Source organism: Phyllostomus hastatus, unplaced genomic scaffold, assembly GCF_019186645.2.
Source record: "Phyllostomus hastatus isolate PE091 unplaced genomic scaffold, TTU_PhHast_1.1 phas_scaffold_755, whole genome shotgun sequence".
Lineage (NCBI taxonomy): Eukaryota > Metazoa > Chordata > Mammalia > Chiroptera > Phyllostomidae > Phyllostomus > Phyllostomus hastatus.
In genome coordinates, this window is record NW_025334039.1 from 6,485,450 (window position 1) to 6,511,609 (window position 26,160).

At 37.3% G+C, this 26,160-nt stretch overlaps 2 protein-coding genes across 4 annotated transcripts in view; one reads left to right on the plus strand and one right to left on the minus strand.

The window, feature by feature from the left end:
• Positions 1–18,091, minus strand: part of LOC123810715 (PARP1 binding protein) — a 52,422-nt gene extending 34,331 nt beyond the window's left edge. Inside the window, exons 1-4 of one of the 3 annotated variants that reach the window (XM_045826655.1) lie at positions 17,951–18,091; positions 16,194–16,271; positions 14,235–14,390; positions 6,154–6,387 (exon numbers count right to left, since the gene is read on the minus strand). In XM_045826655.1, coding sequence (XP_045682611.1) covers positions 6,154–6,387; positions 14,235–14,387 — 387 coding nt within the window. In that variant the 5' untranslated portion in view covers positions 14,388–14,390; positions 16,194–16,271; positions 17,951–18,091. The remainder of the gene's footprint in view (positions 1–6,153; positions 6,388–14,234; positions 14,391–16,193; positions 16,272–17,950) is intronic. The other 2 variants (XM_045826654.1, XM_045826656.1) reach the window with 2 other exon arrangements.
• Positions 18,092–18,143: 52 nt separating this feature from the next.
• Positions 18,144–26,160, plus strand: part of NUP37 (nucleoporin 37) — a 40,974-nt gene continuing 32,957 nt past the window's right edge. Inside the window, exons 1-2 of the mRNA XM_045826657.1 lie at positions 18,144–18,220; positions 19,442–19,658. Coding sequence (XP_045682613.1) covers positions 19,503–19,658 — 156 coding nt within the window. The 5' untranslated portion in view covers positions 18,144–18,220; positions 19,442–19,502. The remainder of the gene's footprint in view (positions 18,221–19,441; positions 19,659–26,160) is intronic.

Here is a 26,160-nt window from a genome sequence, read left to right on the forward strand (position 1 = left end):
CCAACTATAAAAAATATTTCACATCTAGTTCCACTCAATATCACTGATATTCCAGTACACAGTGCATTACCTGACCTTTGCTGGCAGTCAATAATATGCAGGCATGGTCTTAAAATTCCCCCCCAAAATGCTTCAATTAATTCCTACTGGCACCTGTACTCATAGCATTTTACAAGTTTACAGTTAAAAGGTAACCTTGGAAATTTAATTTTAGCCTCTTTATTTTTTATGGAAGAAAAAGAGAATGAAATCTCTTGCCTGAGGCCCACAGTAAATGTTTCATTTTGGAATATATAAGTCAATCTGGTGTTCTAAGTGGTACACTAAGAAATAGTTTCCAAGAAAACATTTACAGAGATATTTGCCTTCACCCTGCCATACCACTCAACTTCTCCACGTCATTTCACTTATTCTACAGTACCTTGCGTACACACCCACACACACCATTCCTGATGAATAAGCCAGGAACAAAGGTACAAACCAAATTAACAAAGCTCAATGAGATTGCAAACCACTTTTCCTCTTACATATTGCAAAGTTATAACTAAAATAACTCACCAATACATATTTATTAAAAATAGTATTTGCCACAATGCTATTGATATAGTGAGCTAGCACTCATGAAGAGTTCATCGTAAAAGAAAAAAAGACTAGAAAGCCTACGAGGTTTTTTTTTATAATATATACAATGTTTAATCTCAAAATCCAAGATCATGAAAATATTAATTTATAATTTAACAAATTTTGAATAGATGTAGTCCTCATACTTGTGGTTCTGATGTTTTAAAAGGAGATGTTGAAAGCAAAGATTTATTTTTCTATGAACAAAAATACTGTGCTTTTAAATAGGAGAATATTACCTTTTGCTAAAAGCTGTTTTCATATCTAATAACATGTAAAGTCCATTATTCTAGATCAGTTCTGTGGGTCCAAACACGGTCCAAACTGAGGTCCCTAAGATCACCCAGGAACCCCTCACTTTCCCAGGTTTGTATAAACGTTAATCTCAAATTTCTCAATACACTTGAGTCAAAATGATATATCAAATAGAAGTAAAGATAAGAACCCAGCTATTTCCATCATACATGACATTAAAGATATTTGTAAAAATGTAAAAAAAAGTCACTGTTCTCACAATGTTTTCTTATTTTTGGAAAATACAGTTATTCTTCACACAATGTTCTTTATATTAACATTAGTGGGTTTATTATCAGCATTTTAAATAACTGATAAATATTTTAAATACATCTCAATTTTTAATCTTTAATATGGCAAATACCAATAGATATAACCTACATAAACAAAACCTCCTTATAGTTCTAAATAAGTTTTTAAGATTGTAAAAAGTTTCCTAGACTTAAAGATTTGACAAGGCCTCGATAATACACTGTAAAGCTTTCTGAGGTAAGCATAAAAATCGCAACATATGTGCTTGCTGTAATACACTATTAATTTTACTGATTTTGTACTTTTGCTGATTTGATAAGTTTCTATTCACTCTATTTTTATCCTATTAACTTAGAAAATGTACTATATAAATGAGTGGATCAAAAAACTATGGTACATTTACACAGTGGAATACTACACAGCAGAAAGAAAGAACTCCTACCCTTCGAGACAGCATGGATGGAACTGGACAGCATTATGCTGAGTGAAATAAGCCAGGCAGTGAAGGACAAATACCATATGATCTCACCTATAAGTGGAACCTGATCAACAAAACAAGCAAGCAAAATAGAACCAGAGACATGGAAATAAAGAACTGACAGTGACCAGAAAGGGGAAGTGGGACGGAGATAATGGGGGAAAGAAGGGGAAGGGTCAATTCATGAAACAGACATAAAGGACCCGAGGACAAGGACAATGGGGGGTGGGGGGAGGACTGAATGTGGGAGGCAGGAGGTGGGTAGGGCAGCGGAGAGTCATGGAGGAAAAATGGGGACAACTGTCATTGAACAAAAATTTTAAAAAAAATTTTTTTAAAGAAAACATACTATATTTTCCTATCCCATTAGTGGTTACCTTCACTTTCTCTGTGCTCAACTCAGACCCATATTTGTCTATTACTATTTTAAAAGAATAATGCCTGATACTTAACCCCAACTACAATGTTTAATAGTTTTACTTCGCAACCAAATATCAGAATCTCACTTACGGTAAGTCTTCCACTTTAGCACACACAAGCCAAGTCAATCCACATAATTTAACTACACACACGCATGCTCCAAGTTTTACTGTTCAACGACCATCTTCCCCTGGATATCTCTCTGTTCCAGTTCATCTGCTTAGTTACCATAGTCTTTGGAAAGATAAATTCTTCATGAGGTATGAAGATGACACTCTTTACATTTTTGCACATCCTCACAAATCCCTCCCTTAGCTTGACTAATAAATGATATGTTGAATGAAGATAAGATGTTTAGGCCACTGTCCTCTTCTTTCAGGACAGGCCATTGAATTGTTTGGTCTTTATTAAGTGGCTTGTTCTGTCAGGAAACTTACATTTCCCTTTATCCTTAAAAGTTCAGAAATTTTACGAAATTATGCCTAGGTACATGTCTTTTCACCGCCTGTAACTTCGTGAGTACTCGATCTGCTGATCGAGGGAAATATTTATTACAACAAATGTAGTTATAATAAAATATTATTTATTTAATCATGGCCTCTTGTGCATCTGTTCCTTTTTCTGCTTCTGGGACTCCTATCATTTGCATATTAAGTTCTCGAGATCTCACTCCAAGTTTCTTAACTTTCTCCTCATGATTTCTTTGTCTCTTCAGACTTTTTCCCCTTGTGCTTTAAATATTTACTGTATTTTTCCGTGTATAATGTGTACTTCTTACTCAAATTTTTGAGGAAAAAATAAGGATAGGCATTATACGAGTAGTACCTGAAATACCTTGTATCTGTTCTTGTGTTTCATAATTATTTGTTACACAAAGTTTCTTATAACACAATATGTTTAAAAATAAATGCTAAAACCCAAGCCCTGGCTGGCATAGCTCAGTGGATTGAGCGCAGGCTGTGAACCAAAGCATCGCAGGTTCGATTTTCCAGTCAGGGCACATGCCTGGGTTGCAGGCCACAGCCCCCAGCAACCGCACATTGATGTTTCTCTCTCTCTTTCTCCCTCCCTTCCCTCTCTAAAAATAAATAAATAACATCTTTAAAAAATTAATAAAAATAAATGATAAAACCCCTTTACAATACAAAAAACAAATATCTAAATATAAATAAATAAATGAAAGAATTAAAAAATTTACATGACTTTTTTCCCTGAAAGTTTGGGCCAAAAATGTGAGTGCACATTATACACAGGAGTGCATTATATGCAGCGAAATATGGTGTATTGTATTTGATGTTCAGAACACTAACTTGGATCTGAACTTATCTATTGCTTTGGGAAATTTTTTCTCTTCTTTCTTCCTAACATATAAAAAGTCTTACATTTAGGTGCATCCTTGAACTTCTTAGAATATTTATTATTTGTTGCTGACATTCTCCTCTAGCCACACCATTTTGTTGGGCATGTGTGTCCTCAGCTGACTCATCTTCCCTGGCTGCTGAAACTCCTGAAGCAGCTGTTGCTTTTTTCCACTGGCTCTTTGGGACTCACCTCTGACTGTTGAAGTACCTTAAGTGTATGACAGTTCTACAAGTAAAGCAAGTTGAAATAGTCCCCACTCCTTACAGAGCAGCAGTGGAGAAATAAACAGGCTGCCAGTCATCTGCTTAGGCCAAGAAAAAGCCCTCCTGTGGTCTCTGAAGCCTCACCAACAGTAAGCCCATCCACTCAGCTACTTGTGGGCTTCTTCAGAGTCTGGGAATCCTGGTACTTTCACAGAGGGCATTTGTTGACCTTCCCCAGGAAGTCCCCAGACCTCTGATGGCTGCCAGACTCTTCTTATGATCTACCATATGTGCCCAGGTCTTTGATGTTGTCCTCCAGTTAACTGCTCAGTTCACGAAAAAGCAAGCCCTTGCCTAGGCCTGAGACGGGCCCTGCATCCATGCCCCTCGGGAGAGGAGTTATCAAGTAAGGAAGTCTTTTGAAAGAGAAAGTGCATTGTTCGAATTATCATAGTCTCAGAGCTTCCGTATTTTACCGTTATCTTACTTCTTCATTAATTCCTGCCTTACTGAGGTTGCAATAAATAAGAAACAAAGAAATTTTATCAGGATTATGAAACTTCAGGACTCAAATTCAGCCTTGCTTGGGATTTTCTGATATGTATCTTTAAACTCTTTCAGCATAAATTTGGATTATATTTTGTGCATTTTTAAGAACTCAATATAGGGATTTTTTTTTTCTGCTCATTTTTCCCTCACTGGAAATTTTCCTAGAGCAAATATGAGTATCAGAGATCAAGTTATGAGTCTTACCGGTCTAAATACAGAAAATCGTCTACTTCGCATACTACCATCTTAGAGCTTTCCACCTCATTCCTGATGTTCTGCAGAGAAGACATGCTGATGTTGGGAGACACAGAACTCCCTCAAACGTAGACCCTTATGTATCTCATACTATAAGTTGGTTCACTTAAATGAAGACTTTCTAGAAGACTTAGGGGCAAAGGATAAGGTGAAAACAATGTGCTCAGAGGCCTCGGGCAGATTATACTCTCATGGCCTATCAAACCTTTGTTGGGCCTACAACCCAATACTTATGTTTGTATTAATTCTCTAAATTAACTATGTGAAAAGTAGTCAAAAATCATCTTTACAGGCAAGCAAATAAAATATTGCTAGGGAGGAATAAAAACGACTATCTTCACTCACAAATTCCTTACCGTACCATGGGTGTGCATGTGTGAGTATGTTTGTAAAAGGATGCATGTGTGTTTTGAGAAAGTTACAACAGGACAAAGGCTTCCATCATAGCTCAGTGAGGCAAAGACAGCCAACTACCCACCAGTATCCATTCTCCACCGGTTACTTAGTAACAGAGCTTTTGTTTTTATTTGGGCATATGATTATTCAGAATAACGACTACATTCTCCATCCCCCCCTAGCATTTTTATGTGGCCATATGATTAATCTCTGAGCAGTGAGATGGGAGGAAAAAAGCTATATCTCATTAAAAGGAGAGTGCTGTGCTTCCTGACCACTCCCTGCTGCAGGGAATGCTGATCTGATGCCTGGAGCTGTAACAGCTCCCTTGGACTAAAGACAGTCTTGAGAGTAGAGGTCAAGAAAGAAGATGGGAGAACAGAATAAGAAAACTCCTAGGTATCTGATAACCATGGAGCTATCATATCAGTCCTGGATGTTTACCATTAGGCATCTTTTATGAAAACGTGAAATAAACTTCCATTTTCTTAAACCATTGTTACTGTGGAGATTGCTACTGTAAGCAGCCAAAATACTATTCCCAAGTATCAGATAGAAATCTTTAGAAAATATTTAATATCTTAGAAAATACAGTAAACATTCTCTTTTAATTATAGCTAAAATTATTTAGTGATTGCCACTATTTAATTTACCACTATTTAATTACTACTTGATTGACACTCAGTAAATGGTAAGATATAGAAAAATATTTTCAACACTTGAAAACAAACTAAATATATCCAAATATATTCTAAGACAGTTTGGTAATTCTAATGTAGACAAAAGTGAAGTTAAGGATTGCTACTGCATTAATTTTAAAATTTATACTCCATAAAAATATAAGATAATGAGTATGTGTGTGTAAGAAAGGGAACAGTTATATTATCTCATCCTCACAAAATGATACCCCATCTCAGTAAAATAATATTATTAATCCCTAAAAAGTCATAGTAATCATTTTACAATCTATGCTAAATAAAGAGATGCACATTAAACCAAGAAAATAAAATGGAAAAGCTATCCTTAACATTATTCAAAAAGAAATCACGCTTGGGACTGATTTCTTTGTTAAAAATGTTCTTATCTCATAAAAAGCTATTCTTATATTTCAACCAAATACTAACAACACAAGTTCAACAAAACTTATCACCAAAACATTTCTTTCAAGTAGTTACTAGCTTTCAGGTAGCTAAGTTTTCCATTCTTAACATGACCCAAGAAGCAAAAGCATTATCAAGTTACTATAAATGCTAATACCAGAGTTAAAAATAAATCGTCAAATTTTAATTTGATTACAATAGAATTGTTTTAAAAAATACTTACAGCAGATATGTTGGCATTATTTTCACAATTAGAAGTCAAAACACTACACTTTTTATAAACATCGATCAGATCTAACATATTACTATTCTTTAAGAAACTATCATATGTCCTCCTAATGTCCTCATAATGGTCAATCACTTCCATAGTTCCAAATGGTAAGTTCAATTTCTCATGTAGCAAGTGTTTCCAGGTCAACAAGACATCGCTGAGAGAGACCGTAAATTCTCCACCGTGCTGAAAGAGATAATGCCAAAAATAAAAAGATAAAGTTGGATGCCAGGATATTGATGAACTTATATTTGAGATGTGAAGTATAAATTGGATTTTGTATTAAATTCTTGAGAATTTGAAAAGAACATCCAAGTTGAGCTATGGAATAATTTTAAAACCAGATATAAAAAAAAGAGTTTGAGGATTTTATAAAATTTGAACAACTATGGCAAGTATGCACGTGACAAAACTGGCAAATACATAGACATCATCTGTTACCTGAACGTCACTAAATTTCTCCTCCCCAAATCGGGGAGATGGATGGACGGCGAGCTGTACTTGAGTATTATTGATTGGGGAAACATTCAATTCTGTTCATCTTTAGCTCCTATTAGTTCTTTGAGCTGACGTATTTTAAATCGTATTCAAAAACTGTCAGTGCCATAGTGAATTCCCACATACCACACACACAGTTTCAAGTGTTAGTTTTCAAACATGATCATAAAATTTAAATTTTAAAAAAATTGTGTTTCATTTTGTTACTCTTCCATTTTGGAAAGCAAAATGCCAATGCTAAAAACCTTTGATCAAAGAATTTTTATTCTTCCCTGCTCAGGGACACACTACACTGCAGGCAAATGAGAGCTAAAAAGCCATAGTCAGGTTTCTTCCTATTAATATATGTTACCAAACAAAATTGTTCTTTTTTTTCTCTTCTTCAGTATCTACATGGTGGGGCGGGGGGGAGGGGGGGGACAGGTGGGCAGAGGAAGAGATTAAGCAAAAAAGAAAAAATAAGGAAAAACTCATGGATATGCACAACAGTGTGGTGACTACTGGGGGGCCGGGGGGGGGGGTGGGGACAGAGTGGAGAGTGGACGGAGGTAGAGGATGGCAATGGGGGGTCAATGATGATAAAAAATATATATCTACTTGTAAATTATTTTGAAGGTATTTTTAATTGATTACATTCTCATCCTACTTTATATCCCAAATATGAATAATTGTGTCCTCCACAAAATGTCAACCCCAATTCAGTAAAAAATTCTAACCGCTCCTCTCCCATGCTTCATGAATAACAAATGTTTTTAAGTATCCGTATGAGGTATAGTGAAATGTATCGATGTTGCTCTCTTCTACAGTTAAGCTCCATTAACGTACTAGTAGTTTCTGCTAACAGCTAGATCTTTCCATCAACTGCATTTAAAAATGGGTGTATATTTAAATAGAACTACAATTCACTGTAACTAAATAGTAACATCACATCTAGCCAGTGAAGAACAACAGAAAGAAATCAAATGGAACCATATAATGTAGCACTATTTCTACATATCTGACTCTTTCAAATATAAATCTTTATCTTTTATAAAGATCAGCCACATTTTCTAGTTACTATCCAAATTTAAGATAAAGTGTACAAACTGCCTTAAAATAATTGCTTCCCTCCTCATCCGTATGAAGCAACTATGAAAATTATCCTATTGTCCTTATTATCCTTAGAGTGGGGACCTGTTACATCATAGTTATAAAAATTAATTATATTTCACAAAACTAGCTCAGTGAACAACCAAAACAAAATCATTAACTCTCAAACCTTATATCCATAATCCAAACACAAGACAATTTGCAATTTCTCAGCATTGAATTAAAAACTGTCAGCCCTGGCTGGCATAGCTCAGTGGATTGAGCACAGGTTGCGAACCAAAGAGTCGCAGGTTCGATTCCCAGTCAGGGTACGTGCCTGGGTTGCAGGCCATGACCCCCAGCAACTGCACATTGATGTTTCTCTCTCTCTCTTTCTCCCTCCCTTCCCTCTCTAAAACTAAATAAATAAAATCTTAAAAAAAAAAACCCTGTATACTTTACTTCCTAGTCCCACGAAGGTTACATACTGTAATGGCATTTAAGTTAAATACATCCAGTTATTTAACATTTCAAAACTAAATTGTTTTATCTCAAAAACTCTTAAAACTATTTTGGTATAACACCCTTCACAGTAGAAATAAATTAAGATTTTTGCTTAATGTAAATGTATGCTTTATTCCCAATCTGTTGACTGTAACTAGTTAAATTATGCAAGTTCTTGATCTTGTGAGAAAAGGCTCTGACAAGATGAACAGTGTTTATACTTGGATTGTAAAAACATTTCAAATCCAAATAAAAATGTACTCCAGATATCAGTTTACATGATCAGGTGCCTTTCATGACGGCATATTCTATTATTTACACCAGTGACAACTGATTGAGAGAGAGTCTGTGGTCAAATCAGAAAATGTTTTGCTAGGAAAACATGCCAGCTGGCTAATATTTGAAGGAAGTTCAAAATGTTCAATGACTTAATTCTTTGATGGACATGAAAAGGTTTCTATTTCACAAGAGTAAAATGAGAAAAAGCAAGAGTTACATTTTTTTCAGAGACGTGAACTTTGTGTATTTTTATCAACGTTATTTTTATAAGGATTCAAAATTTTTAAAAAACTTTACATTTTTAACGAACTGGTATTTTTATTATCAAAAGAGAAAAGATAGCAAGTCTACTTAAGAGCATTAATTGGCTGTTTGAACTTGAGTAAGATACCGAAATCCCTCTGAGTCAGTTTCCTTGGTAATAAAATAAGATTCCACTGATTAAACACCACCTATAAATGGTAGATAATCAAAAATGTCAATTACCTTTCCCTTCTTATTCAAAGTAAAATAATTGTTAGTGTGTTTGCTGAGGGAGGAGTGGTATATAAATGTAATTTAATTTTAAAACCTGTTTCATTTTGTGTGTCTCTGTTAGGTCATTTTCAAATCTGATAGTCAACCACAGGTGCTGTGATTGCTTTCTATGAGGTTATAAAGTTAGTATCTTTGTTTTATCTAATGGAACATTTGTAATATTCTTAAGGCTTTTTAAGGTGAAAAATAGTCTTTATAATGTAATTGCCAGACAGAGTCAAAATATAAAGCCAATTCCAAAGAAAAGAAAGGCTAAAATATTATTTGCAACCTAATGAAGTCACATATATTTGCCATGTAATGAAGCTAATAGTGAATGACTCTGTAATAGGTTAAATCTTTAGCATTATAAAACTGTTAGAGAAGTGTTACATGACTTAAGCGAAAAAGTCTTCCTCCTCTGAAAACATGCCAAAAACCTAAAACTCAAAGATTATATTAATATACCTTTTTGTCTTCCCCACTAAACCAGTTAAGGAAACAAGCGTGCCAATAGACAGACTAACAATTCTACTAGGTATTCAAAAGTTTCACTGTAGTCAAATTCAGTTACAAGGCTATTTTTCAGTTACAAGGGCTATATTTTAGGGATTTGTGTTTTCAAACTAAGAGAATTCAAAACCTAACTAGACTGCAAACACAGTGGAAAATATAGGTACAGGATATAAACAACGACCTCCACCCTTTCATTTCTGCACGCTACTGAGGAATGCACCTGCAGGCGAGTGTGCATGTTGTTTCCCACTGCTGAGTGACGGGGAAGTAGGAGCATAGCTAGGAATGCCTAAGCTAAGTCTGTACACAGAGCGTTAAAATAAACCTAAACTGCAACCCCCATCTCCACCGCGCACATACACACACCTTTTCAAACTGTGAAAAACTCACTTGCAATTCACCACTCACCCTTTCCCACCCAGAGTCTGAAGTTTCACAATGAATAAAGTGAATTAGCAAGTAGAAAATTAACAAGCCGAAAGAAATTCTGAGTGAATGCTACATAGACAAGCCCTGAAGAAAAACTGACTTGGATTGAATATCTTAATATGTCAAAACTTTTACAGTTGAGAACTACAATTTTTTCAGGCTACATTCTATTCAGCTTATTGATCTATTTATTTTTAATTATTTATACACAAGTTAACAAACAAAAGGAAGTGATCTGAACATGCTCTGTTTGCTTCCAGAACAACAGCCCTAAGTCGCTAAACAATAGCGATTCTTAACAATTGCCTCAATCTCTCTCTCCTTATTTCCCAGTGTACAGTCGCCATGGTGTAAGCTTCAGCTAGCCCATTCCATGTATACGATATCCTCAGAATCTATTATCTACCTGAATGCCATTTCTGCAGATTATTAAAGGAGGACAGATTTTTTTCAAATGCTCAAGCAGTAATCCCGAGATTTACCTATGGATTGCACTGGGGGACAAAGGAAAGAGACCCTGTCATGACTGACCCTGAGGTGTCTAGCTTTAGTGACTGAGTGAACAATGATACATGCCACTGAGACTAAGAGTGTGAGGAGAAAGGTAAGTTGAGGGAGCAAACAGTGTGCTCTCCTTTTAAAAGTGATGAGACAGTAATAGAACATCAGAGTAAAATGTCCAATGATACTTGACCGTACCAAAGCAAGACTCAGCAGAGAGGTCTGGTATGTGAATACTGATGAAACAACATATGGGGTGTATATCCCGTGAAAGTGGGTAAAATGGAGCACACTGGAAGGTATTGACAAAGTATAAAACAAAGAGTATCTAAAATATAGGTAGACCTCTTCCAGAGTAAGAGACAAAAGCAACTCAATAGCAAAATAAGCAAAGGATATAACCGGAGAGCTTAAGATGAAGACACCTAAATGGTCAAATAAGCATTTTAAAAGATGTTTAAATGCTCTCGTTATCAGAAAAATTAAAATGAAGTACCACTTTTTCTCTTTTCTAATGAAGTCTGACAACACCTAATGTGGACACAGAGATTAAGGGAATGGTACTCTGCTACACTGTTAACATAAATGTAAGCTCTAGCAGCCAAGTTGAAGAGCCGTATGTTACAGTTCATATCTATCACGGGACCTGCTGGGCATGGGGCCTAGAGAGCCTCTGGCTCAGTGCACAGACATCTAATTTCGGTGCAGAAATGCTTGTAATACCAAAAACTTCAAACAGCCCAAATGTCCAAATATGAATAAATGTATCAGTCACACAAAGGATGACTAATAAAATGAATGAATTAGATAAACTGTTCTGTCAGTACCTGAAGAGGTCTTGAAAACAATGTTGGGTGATGGAAACAAGGTGCAGAAAGAATGCATGCCATCTGTTATCATTTTACAACAGACACATTACGTATGCGTCTGCATTTGCAGAGAAACCCCTCCTGGTATAAAATGCCTGAAACTATAGGAGAAAAAAGGAGAACAGTTTTTAAGCATGACTGCGTTGTCCATCAGAGAAATGGCAGAAGGTCAGGAACGATAAGAAGAGCCAATGTAGGGGAGTGAGCAAGTGGTGGAGTCTGCATTTCCCTTCAATCTACCTCTCCCTGACACTCAAGGAAACCTCGTGTTCAGGAATCCTGAGCACAAAGACCAGGAGACAAGCTGAGCACCAGAAAGGTGGGAAGCTGGGTCAGAGGCCCTCCCTGCCCACCCTGCCATGCATATAACACCAAAGTCCCCAAAGGCCAACACTCTCAGTATGCCCACTGGAAAAAAAAAAAAAATACCTGCCCAGCAGAAGGTGATGGTGGAAACACTTGCTTGTGAAGAGATTTTTCTGAAGTAGCTTCAGTAGTGTGCTTACTTCTCGGGGTAACTTCACTTCGATTTTTGCCCAATAGCTCATTCCTGCTGAGATAGCAGACAGTAGCCACCTATCTTGGCAGGAAAGTGGAGGTTTGTTTCCTGGAGTGGTGCAAGGATCCTCTGGACTGACGAGTGCAGAGGAATGCGCCCAAACGAAAACCCAGGAGCGACAGGACCGTTCACACTCTGAACTGTGACACGCCTTTCAGGCTCCCAACACAATGGCAGCTCAACTTTATACTATTTGTGCAGGAGAAAAAAAAGACTCTTTTCTGAGGAAACTGTTCCAGAAGGGGTATCCTAAAGACACTGACCTCAAAGCCCCCTAAACCAATTGCCCAGTCAGATCAGGTTGACAAGCCCTAACCTGTACCCAGCACTTCCAATAAGCCTCACTTAACATGAGGGGACAGCCCAGGATCATCGTGAAGAAAGTCTCTAATAGGAGGAAAGGAAATCTTTCCCAAATAAAACTAACAAAATGGGAATTTAGAGGAAACATATTACACACATACAAAAAACAACAAAATGTTATTAATAATCTCAAAGGAGAAAAATATTATATCTTGAAATAAGAGAAAGAAGAAAAAAAATGTGCTTGGAAATAAAGAGGATGATAGCAAAAATTGGAAGGAAGAAACCTGTGGAAGAGAGGAAGGGAGGGAAGAAATTACCATTGATATAAGCAGCTGTGATTGGCCTCCTTGCTGTCCCTTGAACGTGCGCAGCATCTGACCCTTGCACCTCAAGGCTCTTGCGCCTGCTGTGCCCTTTGCCTGGTAGCCCTTTCCCACCTAAATCCCCGTGGCCAGCTCCTCCTTCCACTTACTGAAATCTTTGCTCACATGGTAAGTTCTAGATGAATCCTTCTTTGAGCACCCTATTTCAAACTGTGAGAACTCCTCCATTGCAAACTCCATATTCTTTACTTGGATCTCTGTTTTGTTCTTCTCTGTAGCACTTACTATAACTTAAAGCATTAAATATCTTATTTATTAGAGTACTATCTATCAGTCTTGACTAGAAGATTAATTCCATGAGAGCAGGGATTTCCTTCAGTACTAAATCCCAAGTGCTTAGAATAATGTCATCTAGCACATAGTAAAAACTCAGTATTTGTTGAAAGAATGGCTACATAAGATACAAGTTTCTCCAAATTTTTCTATGTTCAAAACTTATCTTAATGTACACTGTTTTAAATATGCAAAACTGACGACTACCCATGCATAGGAAAGACTACCTCTTATTTTTAAGACCACACAATTCTTAATTTTTAGGTGTCAAAATAGTCTTCCTTTTTCAAAATGATGGTTCTAGTCATTAATTTTTCTCAATAGCCTTATCTGCCAACATGAGAAATGTTCAAATCTGTCAATGTCTAATTCTTTCAGAAATTTTACTGGCAGATGAAATCTAAAATTCTGGGAACTACTGACATAGAGGATTAAAATCATTCGTCAGAATGTCATTTCTGTCTAGCCTCAGAGACCCATGGAAACCAACTCAACCCTTCAAAACTCTTCTCTAGTCACGACAGTCTCCCTACCACCTTCAAACCATCGTTATTTTGATCCCCCGGGTGCTTCTTCTGAACTTTCCTCTTCCTTCAACCCTCCTTTAAACTCTTTCCATCCAAAGGCTACCATTCCTTTCAGGACACTGTCTAAAATTCCTGATGACACCAGCCTCCATTCACCCATCTCTCTCGTGAACACCTCTAGTCCTTTAGGTAGAGCTCATTTTAAACAGCAGTTTGGCCCAAACCGATGAGGTAAGAATCACTTTGGGGAAATTGAAAAAAAGACAATTTCCAGGGTCTCAGTGCAGATTAAGAGAATCAGAATTGCCAAGATTGGGGCACATAGGAGCCAAAATATTTAAAAAGCCCTCCCAAAAGATTCTGCTTCATAGCCTGGCTTAGGAACAATTAATTTATACTATAGCATCTTAAATTAGTCATAGAATACTTCAATTATATTTAAATAAACATTATCTATGTGTCTTCCAGATCTTTTTAGAGAAGGAAGTCTTATAACATAAAAACAACTTTTAGCCATAATAATCATAATAGTTGCATTGTTTATCTTAAGACTTCGAATTAAACATGAAATGGGTATGTTCTATGTGAAATTATACATACAAAGGCCTTAACTGTAAAACAAATCATCTCAAATCCAATAGTAATTAGTGACACAGACACACAGAAGCATTTGTGAAAACAGTATATTAATATTATCATAAGAGGGCATCTATTGCAAAGAAATTAATATAATAAAGTTTATTCAAAGAGGGAGCAGCCACAATCCACTTTCAAGAAAAAGCTAACCTCAGTGTAGCCTACTAACCTGTCTGCTGTTCTCTGCCATGCAGAGCTGCAGTGCCAAGAGCATGGCGTCTGCGCCGCACACAGTGGTTCTCTCCGAGTCACAAAGAGTGTGCCAGTTCCTCCTGAACTCCTTAATCATGGCCAAGACAGACCTCTGTTGAAGCGCAGCCATTGTCTTAGAGTAGAACAGAATGCAATGTTAGGAAGCCTCATTTTATTTTTTTTAAAAAAGGCTTATTTTAATTGAAAATTGATATTTAACCTGTGTAAGCAAGAAGAGTTAGAGAAAAGTAAGTAGTGAATAAGAAGTCATTTCTTATTTATTAAGACTGCTTTTAATTAAATTTAGGAAAACAGACTAAAACAATTTCTACCCACTTATATTTTCCTTTCCTTTAGTTTTCTTCAGCCAAATCTATTGAAATAACAAAATCCAACCTTCAATTTGAAAATTCACAGAACAGATACACCAATTCTGTAAACTTATAATTATAGACGCGCAGTTAATTAAAACTGTGTTTAAAAATATTTGTGCTGAGAGAGACGATAATATCTCGGGTAGGCAGATCTGGCTGGGCAGGGCAAGGGGAAGGCCAGCTTCCTCCCATTGTCACATTGTCCCAAAAGAGATGGTCTACTTTTCCACCGTTCGAATCTAGGTCAGACTTGTGACTTGATTTGACCAATAGAATGTAGTAAGAAGGGCATCATGGGAGTTCCGAGCCTACACCTCAAAAGACCAGTGCAGAGAATAGTTAATACAGCAGGCCTGGTTGCTATCCTTTGAAAAGCCTTTGGCTGGCATCTGGGAACTTAGATTTCAGGAGGGTTTCCAGTAAGGGTGGCTCACTGTGCCTAAACTGTTGGGACAAACAATATAGTTTATACTGAACACTTGCGTTCCTTCTGAGTTTGGAACTTTGGAACAAACAGAATGCCTACATGCTCAGCCTCAGTAAAAACCCTGGGCACTGAGTCAGTAAAGAATTTCCCTGATGGACATTTTACATATGCTGTCACAACTTACTGCTGGAGGAATTAAGCATGTCCTGTGTGACTTCACTAAGAGCACTTCCGGAAGCGTGTTCCTGGTCTCCCCTGGACTTCGCACCATGCACATTCTATCTTTGCTTATTTTCCTTAGTATCTTTTTTGCTATTATAAATTATAACCATGAGTACGAGTATATGCCAAGTCCTCTGAGTTCTCCTAGTAAAGCATCCAACCGGAAGGTGGTCTTGAGGGCCGTCTGACATAAAACCTTGAAGCTTCAGCTCTCACTCTCTTGCTACTCTCAGGCTGCCATATAAAGAAGTCCAAGCTAGCTTGCTGCAGAGGCCTTATGAAGGAGAACCAAGGTGCTCCAACTGACAACCAATACCAACTCACAGACATGTCAGAGAGGCTGTCTTAAGACTGTCTAGTCCCAATCAACCTGCCACACTAACTGTAGCCCCGAGTGATCCCAGGCAAGACCAGCAGACCTACACAGCTGAGTCCAGCTCAAACTGCTGATTCACAGAATCATAAGCAAATATGTTGTTTTAATGCCACCAAATTCTGGGGTGGTTTGTTACACAGCAATAGATAACCAACGCAAGAGCTAATGTGCAGGAATTTTCTTGGTGCCAAATACTTTTTAAAAGCTTAATATTTACAACCTCATTCAATCTTCATAAGAAACCTATGAAGAAAGTCTATTATTATCCTCATTTTACATCGGAAGAAAGTGATACCCATATCACATATATCACACACCTTCCTCTGATAAACAAAAGCCTTCCAAAATAATTAGATATTGTTTGAATGCTTTACATACCCAAGCCTCTATAAAGCAGCCAATTTGTTTCTCCAAGTTTACAGACACACCTGCCAAAAGTTTGTGGGGGGTTCTCCCCTCCCCCCTTTAAGTACCCCAGTCTCCAACATACAGGCCATTATCTTATTTTGAGTATTTTAGTGTACTCATCCCACTTACTTACTCCTTTGGTGATCTTCTTTTTTTTTATGTGGCATAAACCAAAAATCCCAGATGTGAAATATGTATCTTGGGTTTCTATGATCAAGAAAATGGGTATATGTCATTTACAAAATAACAACTGATAGGCACAATCAGTGATGCAACTTAAATGTACAGGTGTAAGACTAAATTAAAATATCTACATAAATACAAATCCTAGTAAATAGCTAAGAATTATAATCCTCTTAAAAATATCACCCTCATCTCTTAGAAGAAATAAAAAAGAAAGTAAAGAAGTAACGAACTAGTGATATGATCAGTTTGCCTGAAATAAATCTTTTGTAGTAAATTACTATTGCTAGTGTTACTTAAAGGTACTTAGTTCAGACTGCTAAGAATAAAGACCAATCTGGATTTAGACTGTCCTGAATCCTGGCTTTACCACTTACTAGCTGTGAGATCTTTGCCAAGTTACATCACCTCTCCCTGCCTCAGCTTCCTTGCACTGATAAGTTAAAATAATAACAGTTACTATCTCATGGGGTTTTGTAAAAAGTAAATGGCATAAATGTAAGTTAATCTTTTATGACAGTGCCTGGCACATATAAGAGCCAACAGTCCCATCCGGGGGTCAGCACACTTTTTGGAAAGGGCCAAACGGTAAATATTTGAGAAGTACACGCCCTATAGTTTCGGTTGCAATTACTCAACTTGACCTTGCAGTGTAAAAGTAGCCACTAACAGTACTTAAACAAATGATCTTCAACAAAACTTAATAAAAACTAAAATTTGAATTTCATATAATTTTCACACATCACAAAATACCATCCTTCTTTTGATTCTTTTTCAATCATTTAAACATGTAAAATTTATTCTTAACTTGGGAACTGGCTGCACAAAAGCAGGCACTGCCGTGCATTTGCCAACCCTAATCTAGTCTCAGCTCTGCAGTAGCTAGCTGGCTGTGTGAGCCTAGGCAATATGGTTTACACCGGAATGCCTAGGTAGAGACATCATCAAAAAGAAAACAGGAATAATACCTTTCAGCCAGTTAGGAGGAATCAGTAAGACAATGAATATACAAGCCCTCTGAATGTCAGGATACATTACACAAAAACAGTAGAAGGCGGCTGCGATAATAAACATTTGTTTTAAAAGACTGGATTCAAGCTGCACTGGAGCAAAATTTGTAAGACAGGAAACTGTCACTGGAGAAGCAGTGTGAGACGATCGAAAGAATTACACTTTGCAGTCAGACAGACCAGGATCCGCGTCCAGACTCTCCCACGTATTAAATGATCTTCTGTATTTAAAAATCTCTGATAAGCATATATTTCTTCATCTGTAAAATGGGAAGAATATCTCCTACCCATAAAATTGAGGCGGTGGGAAGACAAATAAATAATCCACCTTGTGCTGGGCACTTAGTAGGTGCTCAATAAAAAAAAAAAAAGTTGGTAGTCCTTGCTGCTATCATTGTCAGAATGCAGGTCCAAAATGTCCCTTAGAAGGATGTAATAGAGAGAGGGCGAAAGTAGCGGAACTGGTGTCCGCATAGGTTTTGGGACTAGAACCCAGACTTGTCGCCTAAGGACCCTAAGTAGTCCTCAAAGGACCTCAGCCTTCCAGCTCCACCCATTACTGGATACTGTCAATTCTGCTGAAAACAAGCAGACCCACCCTGGCTCCAGGGCAAAGCCACCGCACAAATACCTTAAACAGTCACTTGGCACTTTTCTGTCATCGAAAATCCCGCGGCTTGGATCACCACTTACCAGGTGGGTGAGGGAGAGTCAAGACTCACCCGTCTCGGGAGATTGGGGTGGTGGGGTGACCAGGGAGATGCAGACCCAACAGAAGGGAGATCCTCCTGAGCAGCAGTCTCTCCGCTGTTTGAGTAGTTGCGGGTTACATTTTAAATCTCGCGGGAGGTCCTGAGAGCCAATCGCTGCCCCTGCCCTCTGTCCCGGAAGCAGAATCCAAGCGAGTGGCAGTAGTCCCCAGCTGAGACCCGTTCCTCTCTGCCTGAATCCCGGCGCCCTCCGGTGCGTATCAGGGAGCTGAAGGGCCCGTGCCGCTTCGCTACAAACTGCCCAGCTCTTCACCCTACTTGCTCCGGACCTCGGGCTTGGGGAGGTGGTAGCGGGGTCTTCTCGGACCTGCCTGAGACAGGGAGAGGCGTTGGGTCTCTTAGCAGGAACTTCTCTTCTTCTTCCCCTCCCGTACTCTTCCAGCCCGCTTTGTACTGTGAGACCCCGATTATGTAGTGAGACTGGGCACTATTTTAATGAGCTCTAGGGGAACGAGTGTCTTAACCGCGAATTTTTTGCACTTCCCACACCGTTGTGCCCCTGAGGGCATCTCAGCTGCTGGTCACCTTAAGATAAATGTCCAGTCCCGGATGCACACTTGTAAGGTTACTAGTTTATTGGTGGGTGGGACTCATCTGATTCTCAGTAAATGCTCATCGGGTGTCTGATGTGTTTGTTACTGAGCCCAACTGTTTTCAGGACAACTCCTGCGTCCACTTAAAAAAAAGAGAAAGAGAGAGACCTCTAGAATCCCTAAGTCTCATCTGGGAATGCTACTTTCAGAGTGCACCCCAGGCCACGAGGGTTAGTTGAAGTTTTGTGCCTGGTTTTATGAATATTACTTTATATCACATATTTTGGCACTTCTTCCAGATCCTATAGTTTGTGTCTGCTTATATATAGCACTTTTCACACTGAACCATTAGTATCCCTGGACTGTGAGCTCCTTCAAGGCCAAGAGCTGCGTTTTTCTCTGGCACTGATGTCCAACACATAGTAATGTTTTCAAATTCTGGCTCGTCTTACGACCTCGGCAAGCTAATTAACATCCAAAAGGCTTGATTTCCTCATCAGTAAAAATGGGAACCATGGGTAGCACCTCTCTCTTAGGTTTATGCACAATTTGAGGTGATAATATCAGTAAAATGCTTAACATGGCACCTGCAAAAAGTATCCATTTTTTAACTTAAGTATGTTAAGTATCATTAATTTTTTAATAAATACACTGCAGCGATTTCTTCTCTATATATTACTAGTACTCACTATTTCTTTTAAGTAATCTAAACAAAATTATGGTGATTTATGCTGAAGGTATCATTCACAAAGTGTTTAATCAAATACTTTAATTTTTTTGAGCCGTTTGTGGTATTTGCAATACCGTGTTTTTATTTTGATCATTTGCTGCAAGTGAGTAACATTTTGACCATTTCTCTCTGTGTCTGCTGTAATTCACAGTTTTGTGACCTTGTCCAGTAGAAGGCTATTTCTTACAACTGCTCAAGCTTTGACATACAAGATGAAGCAAGATGCCACAAGAAATGCAGCCTACACTGTGGATTGTGAAGATTATGTGCATGTAGTAGAATTTAATCCCTTTGACAGCGGGGATTCTGGAAACCTAATTGCATATGGTGGCAATAATTACGTGGTCATTGGGATATGTACTTTTCAGGTTAGTGTATGAAAAATGCAGTGAATGACAGGGTATTTCACTGGAAAGAAATCTTATGCAAACTTTGGTAAACTTTTGCTAAACTTTGAAAGTATACTGAACCTGAATTTTTTTTTTAAATGATGTGAAAAGCTAGAGAGACCTACCCAGCAATTTATGTCTGGGATTTGTGGAAAAATTAAATGGTGAAAAAGGAAAATATAAGGCTTCCCTTTTGCTTTATGATTAGAAATGGAATATGTTCATAATCAAAGATTATGATTTAATCCTTTTGACAGTGGGGATTCTGGAAACCTAATTGCTTGCATATGGTGGCATTAATTACGTGGTCATTGGGACGTGTACTTTTCAGGTTAGTGTAATAATTTTAGGAGTGTATAAATGTAACTACTCCTTAACTATTAAGGAGTTGAAATTACATTCAGCCCTTTGAAGGAAACCTCGAGGCTGATGTGGCCCCCGGTGAAAATGAGTTTGACACCCCTGCTCTAGAGTATACAACGTATGGGATCATATTAGTTGAACAGTCAGTTTAGCATATAATTAATAGGGTTTTCTGAGACTTTAATGAGTTAGTACACATAAAGTTCCTGGAAGGCATCTAGCACATTTAATACTTAACATGTTTTAGCTGTCATTGATTTGGTCAATGGTGACATTCAGGCACAGCCCCTTATTTAATCACTAAATTTAAAAGTGCTTTGTGGTGAGCACACACCATGTTTTCTCACAAGAAAGCTAGTTCTACATGAAAGAGAGACTTTGAACAATGAGGATTCAACTATCAGGAATCTCTAGTTAATCTTTTGTTTACTGGACTATTATTCAAAGAACGGTATTTCTCAAATTAACGTTAATCAGTCAAGTAATTTGACAGTGATTAATTTTCAGAGGTTTAAAATAGCTTTGTTATATACACATCATAAATAGTATTTGCTTTTTTTACTCAGGAGGCAGGTTAGTATCTTACAGTGTTTTGACTTCATTCATGTAATTTAGCATGTTACAGTGCAATAAATGTATAAATTTATAAAAAATTATACTGCATGCATATTTATCCTAAGGGGAGAAAGTATGAATTAAAGGCTCCAGTTTGTTAGTTTCTGAACAGAATATAAGAACTCTTAAATTATTCTATATTTTCTTTTAGGGTTGGTGTAGGAATTTGTAGCTTTTAGGCTAACTGTGACCCTCAGGCTGGCTTCAGCTGGACCACCAGGTTAGAGTCATAAAAAGTCACATGATTAAGAGAAATCATATAACATAGCCTTGGCAAAGACTGAGGTAAAACCGTTTTTCTAATGCAGACTACTAATTGACAAGAGAATAAATCAGCCCCCTACAGTTGAAACTAACTTTTTACCTTATTTTAAAATTAATACATAGAATAGTACTCAAAAATACTGAAAAAAGATTACCTTTATTTCCAGTGTTATGTTCAGCTAGAACTACTGAGGGAGAAAAAAGAGGAAAGAAGGAAAGGCAGAGGGGATGGATAGTGGAGTGAGAAATGGAGCAAAAGAGGGAAAATGATAAAATGAGAAAAGAAACAGCAAAAACATTTGTATTGGTCTGTTACAGTGTGTGATCATATGCATTGTCCCTGTTTAGCCTCAGACCTGTGAGTTTGGCAATGTAGGTCTTTCCCCCAAATTACCTAAGGAAAGAATTGGATTTTTATTAATTTGGCAAGTAGTGAACACAAATTATACTTTGTGCCAAGTACTGGAAATATGGGTAAACAAATTTTCTGCCCTCAGAGAGCCTCCAGTCCATGCCAGAGAAGTTCAGGGACGTGTATGCCTAGTAAATGTAAGGACCAGCTGTAGACCTCACTTCTGAACCCCTGGGTTTCTTTCCCTGCGCTGCAGTTTAGACAGGTTGAAGCCGTGGTTCAGGCAGTTGCGCAGAATTGCATTCCGATAATTTGCCTTTGGGAATGCAGAATAAATTATTGCTTCCCTTTGAAGTTATTTTTTTTTCATTATATTAAACACTGTTTAAGCCTTGTTCTTAATCTTTCACATTAGAACCTTCAAGGTCTGTAACACCCAATTTCATGCCTCCTTGTCTTGAGAGAAAAGTAAGTAAAGGCAAATTGAATTGAAAGATTTCCAAATCCCTGTCAGAAAGGCAATCCGCAGTCTAAGGCTGGTAGAAAAACACTGTCAATTTAGTGAATTTGAACTTACACAAAGCATTTTTCAGACTCATATTGTTCTTTTGAAAAAGATGGAAATTTAACCCGGATATTAATAGTGTTGATTGGTGTCATGTATTTGTCAAATACTCATGAAGTGCATATCTGGTGCAGGAACTGATGATACATACGTTAAAAAAAAACAAGGATCCTACCCTCAAGGGGATGTTCAAATGTAAGCCAATGCAATAAGAAAACTTCTATAAAAGTTCTGTGTGTAGAGGGGAGATGGAGCAATGAAAGTTTCCAAGTCTAGCCAAAGGGTCATCAGTAAAGAATTAAGGCCTCTGCTGTGACTTGGATGAGAATGCTTGACTTAGGCAAGCACATTCATTTTATACAGAACACGAAGCTGAGGATACCTCATGTTTTGGATGGCAGACTTCATTTAACAAATACTTTCTGTGCACATATTATATGTCAGACTCTGCTCAGATTCCAAATATTGTATAATAAATTGAATTAATGGGTCAAGTTGAACAAGCTAAAATTTAATAAAGATGAATATGAAGTCTTAAAATATTGTGACTTCCGGCTTTTAATCACCTGGATGTTCGCCATGAATCCGAGCAATGATCAGACTGCCAAAAGCAGCTAATTCAGTGCTGTCCAATAGAAATATAATGTGAGCCACGAATATAAATTTAAATGTTGTAGTAACCACATTATGAAAAGTGAAAAGCAGATGAAATTATTTTTTTACCTAACATATCCAAAACATTTTATGTATAACCAATGTAAAAATTATTAATGAGAAATTTTTTATCCTTTCATATTAAGTCTTTGGAACGTGTGAATTTTGCACTTTATAAAGTATACACGTCTCAGCTTGAACGAGCCATATATCCAGTACTTAAAAGCCCCATGTGGCTAGTAGCTACCATATTGGATGGCACAGCTCTACATTCTCTGTTAATTGACAGTGATGTTTAATGTTTACTTCAGTTCTCAGCAGTGTATTCTGATTCAGAGGAGATAATGTACTTGAAGACATTTCAGAGTGGTACTGAAATGCTCAAAACTGTCACATAAAAGCCGGATTAGGCTCAGAATGGTAAATGTATTTTGTGTTGTCAATTCTGCTTGAATGAAGTCATTGATATGGTCCTTTCAGACTGATGCCAAAGCTCCTTATTCGAGTCTGTGCCCCTGAAGGGGAATTAGCTATAGCTATGACCAGGTATTTGCCATCACTGAATTAGACTTACTACTCTGTTTCCTGAGAGCAGAATTTGGAGTCATGAGTAGAATTTACATGAAAAAAGAATTTGGTTTAATATTAAAGAGAACTCTTCTAATAATTAGATCTACCTCAAATTTAATAAGCTCCCCCAAATAGTAGCTAGTTCCTTCTCACTGAAACTGTTCAGAGAAGGGTTGTGCAAGCTCTCTTTTCAGATGTACTAGAGATTCAAGCATTCAAGGAAAGAAGTGGACTAGGTAATCTCAGTCTCCTCTAACTAAAATTCTGTATTTGGCCTCTAGTGGGTGTGGTGGAAAGGCCTGCCCATTTCAAATCCTTAGAATAGCCCTTTCATCAGCCTGGCTTTGCCCCGACCTCAAATATGCTGGAGCCTCGTATAATCATTGGTATTATATCAAGTTCTCCAAAGTTTCTTAATTTCCTGCCTATACAATACTGCCTACACCGAAAATAGCATTTGTCTCTGCCCATACCACACACACTCCGTGGCCTTTTAGTTGGCTCAATGGCAGGCATTGCTGCCAGGAAAAAAAGGTTTCACTGGTCATACATAAAGCTCAGGCTGTACCATTGCCGGGATCTCTTAACCCTCACGACCACCCAATAACTCCATATATACTTTGGATAACAAATTTCAGGACCTAATCATCAACACTATTAACTGTAGCAAAATACTCTGTGTTTTGATGGTAAAAACTTCATTTTTAGAAGATTGATTTGTCAATTGTAGAAAAATAGAGGTAACCCAAACTATGAAGTCAGCTGTGATTAGGCTTCTAAACTTTTTTAAAGATTGCTTAGTGGTTGCTGCCTTGGCATACCTGGCTGTTACCCATATGGTTATACATGCAAATTATGAAGTAATAAAATTTGACAGTGTTTTTCTTTCCTTGATAAATACTTTTTTTCCTTTTTTAACTTATGGAAAGACTTTTTACTGTTAACTCTAAATGCACCTGAAATTTAAATTTATTTTCAACAGGTTTCTGAATTATGTAGAGAAAGATATTTGTGAAATGACTTTGTTGAGATCACAAAGGCTGTCCTGGAAAAATCAGCACATCCACTAGGATTCAATTAAAGTACACGCTATAAAACTTAGCATTTAGATTCAAGATGAATGGAATTCTTAGAACAAGCCTTCAGATAACATCATTTCATATAGACACATGTATTCCATTGAATATAAGTTTTACCTGCTCTACATTTTTCCCTGATATTTATAATCCTATAAACTTTCATAAAAGGTAACTATAGTCATTTAATACAGAAGATTCCTTGGGCAATTTTGTCATGAAAAATTTTGCTTTAGCCTCTAGACCCAGTTAGGGTATTGATTTAAATAACAAAACCATGGTTTATTTATTTTAAAAATCACAATATTTTAGGTTTATAAAGTGTATTTTAAAATACATGTTATCAATATAAGGTATAAAGAATAATAAAAAAATAGGTCCCTGTAGAACTGTGCACCTGAAACCCAGGTATTTTCAAATCTGTCTTCTAGCAACTGTAAGCATTGATTTTTTTTTCCCTATTATAAAAGTTTTGCTTAGTTCTTTTTAAAATTTGCTTGGTCATTTTTGATAATCTCTTCATGATAACTCATACTTTTGATTAACTCTTCTGTTTCCTTAAATATATCTTTGTATCTACTTTAATCTAATGTCTTTGCAGGTTTGAGTCTTCTCTTTGTGTTTGTGTAGGAGTGCATGCATGGATTGACCTGTATCTATGGGAACTTTCCGAGACCTGGGTAGGGTTAGTTCACCCAAGGAGAATATGCCTTTGTCGAATGCTTAGGACTACCACCCGACATACGGCCATTTTGAATTCAGTTGTCATTTTCTGGAGCACATAGTTAATGGGAATTCAAACCCCAAAGGGCCATCCAGTGGTTGGTATTTCTCACAAGTAACTTTTTCTATCATTTGGGCTTCACCACAATAGATATTTTACATGGCAGTTTTGGCTTTGGATTTTTTTCCCCTACTTCGCCATTGAAGGTCCCGGATCTATGCAGAGGTCTCTGAGCATCATCCAGTCCCTGGGCTTTGTCTTCTGTCCCCTGCAAACCGAAGCTGTTAGCTGTGGGATGTGGGCAGATGCCTCAGTGCTCAGCTGCTTCTCCGGTTTTGAATTTTCGCCTTTGCATTATTTTTGTAATGAGAAAGCTTTTCAGGTCATGTCCTAATTGCCAGCAACAGATTACTTGACATTTGAAAATTCTTTTTTTCCCCTCATCTTCCCATGAGGATAAGCTGACATCTTTTCAGTAATACTCAGACAGGTAAATAAACTCATTTCATTAAACATCTTACCCAGAATCAAATGTCCAATAGACTAAGTTAACACATTGTTATTTGCATATTCACTATTCATAAACTAATAGTATAATGAACAGTTTGTAACATCTTACACATGTATTGCCATGTATAATACTATATATAATACTATGTAAAAATTATTGATACTTATTATAATGGCTTTTCATCATAAGGTTTCAAAGTATTTGGTACATAATCAAAATTTTATGTTTGGTGTGCTGATACATATATGTTCATTTACTTAGAATATTCTGATTCATAAAGCATTCCATTTTCATTGTTTGCTGTGAAGTGTGTTTATTATTAGGTGTAAAATGTGTGCTAAGTAAGGTAAAATGTAACATGTTTGCTGTTTGTTTTTACTGTTTGCCTTCAAGAGTTATTTTGTGAAGCTTAGGCGGCTTTGGGCATTTTTGTTGTTGTTTGATGAACCAGTAAAATCTCATCCAGTCTGCTCTTGAACTTCTCAGAAGAATATACAGCAGGTCCTTGAATAATGTCTTTTTAGTTCAGTGTCGTTTTATTACAACATTGATGAGAAAAAAAATTGATTCTGTGTGTGGGCTGCACATTCTCCCCAAGTCTGTGTGAGTTCCCTCAGGGTATTCCAGTTTCCTCCCACATCCCAAAGCTGTGCATGTGCAGTGAACTGGAGTGTCTCCAGTGCTCAGTCTGAGTGCGTGTGGTGTGTGTTGAGTGTGCCCTGTGGCAGAAGGGTGTCCTGTCCAGGGTGGGTTCCTGCCATGTACCCTGTGTTGCTTGCTGGGAGAG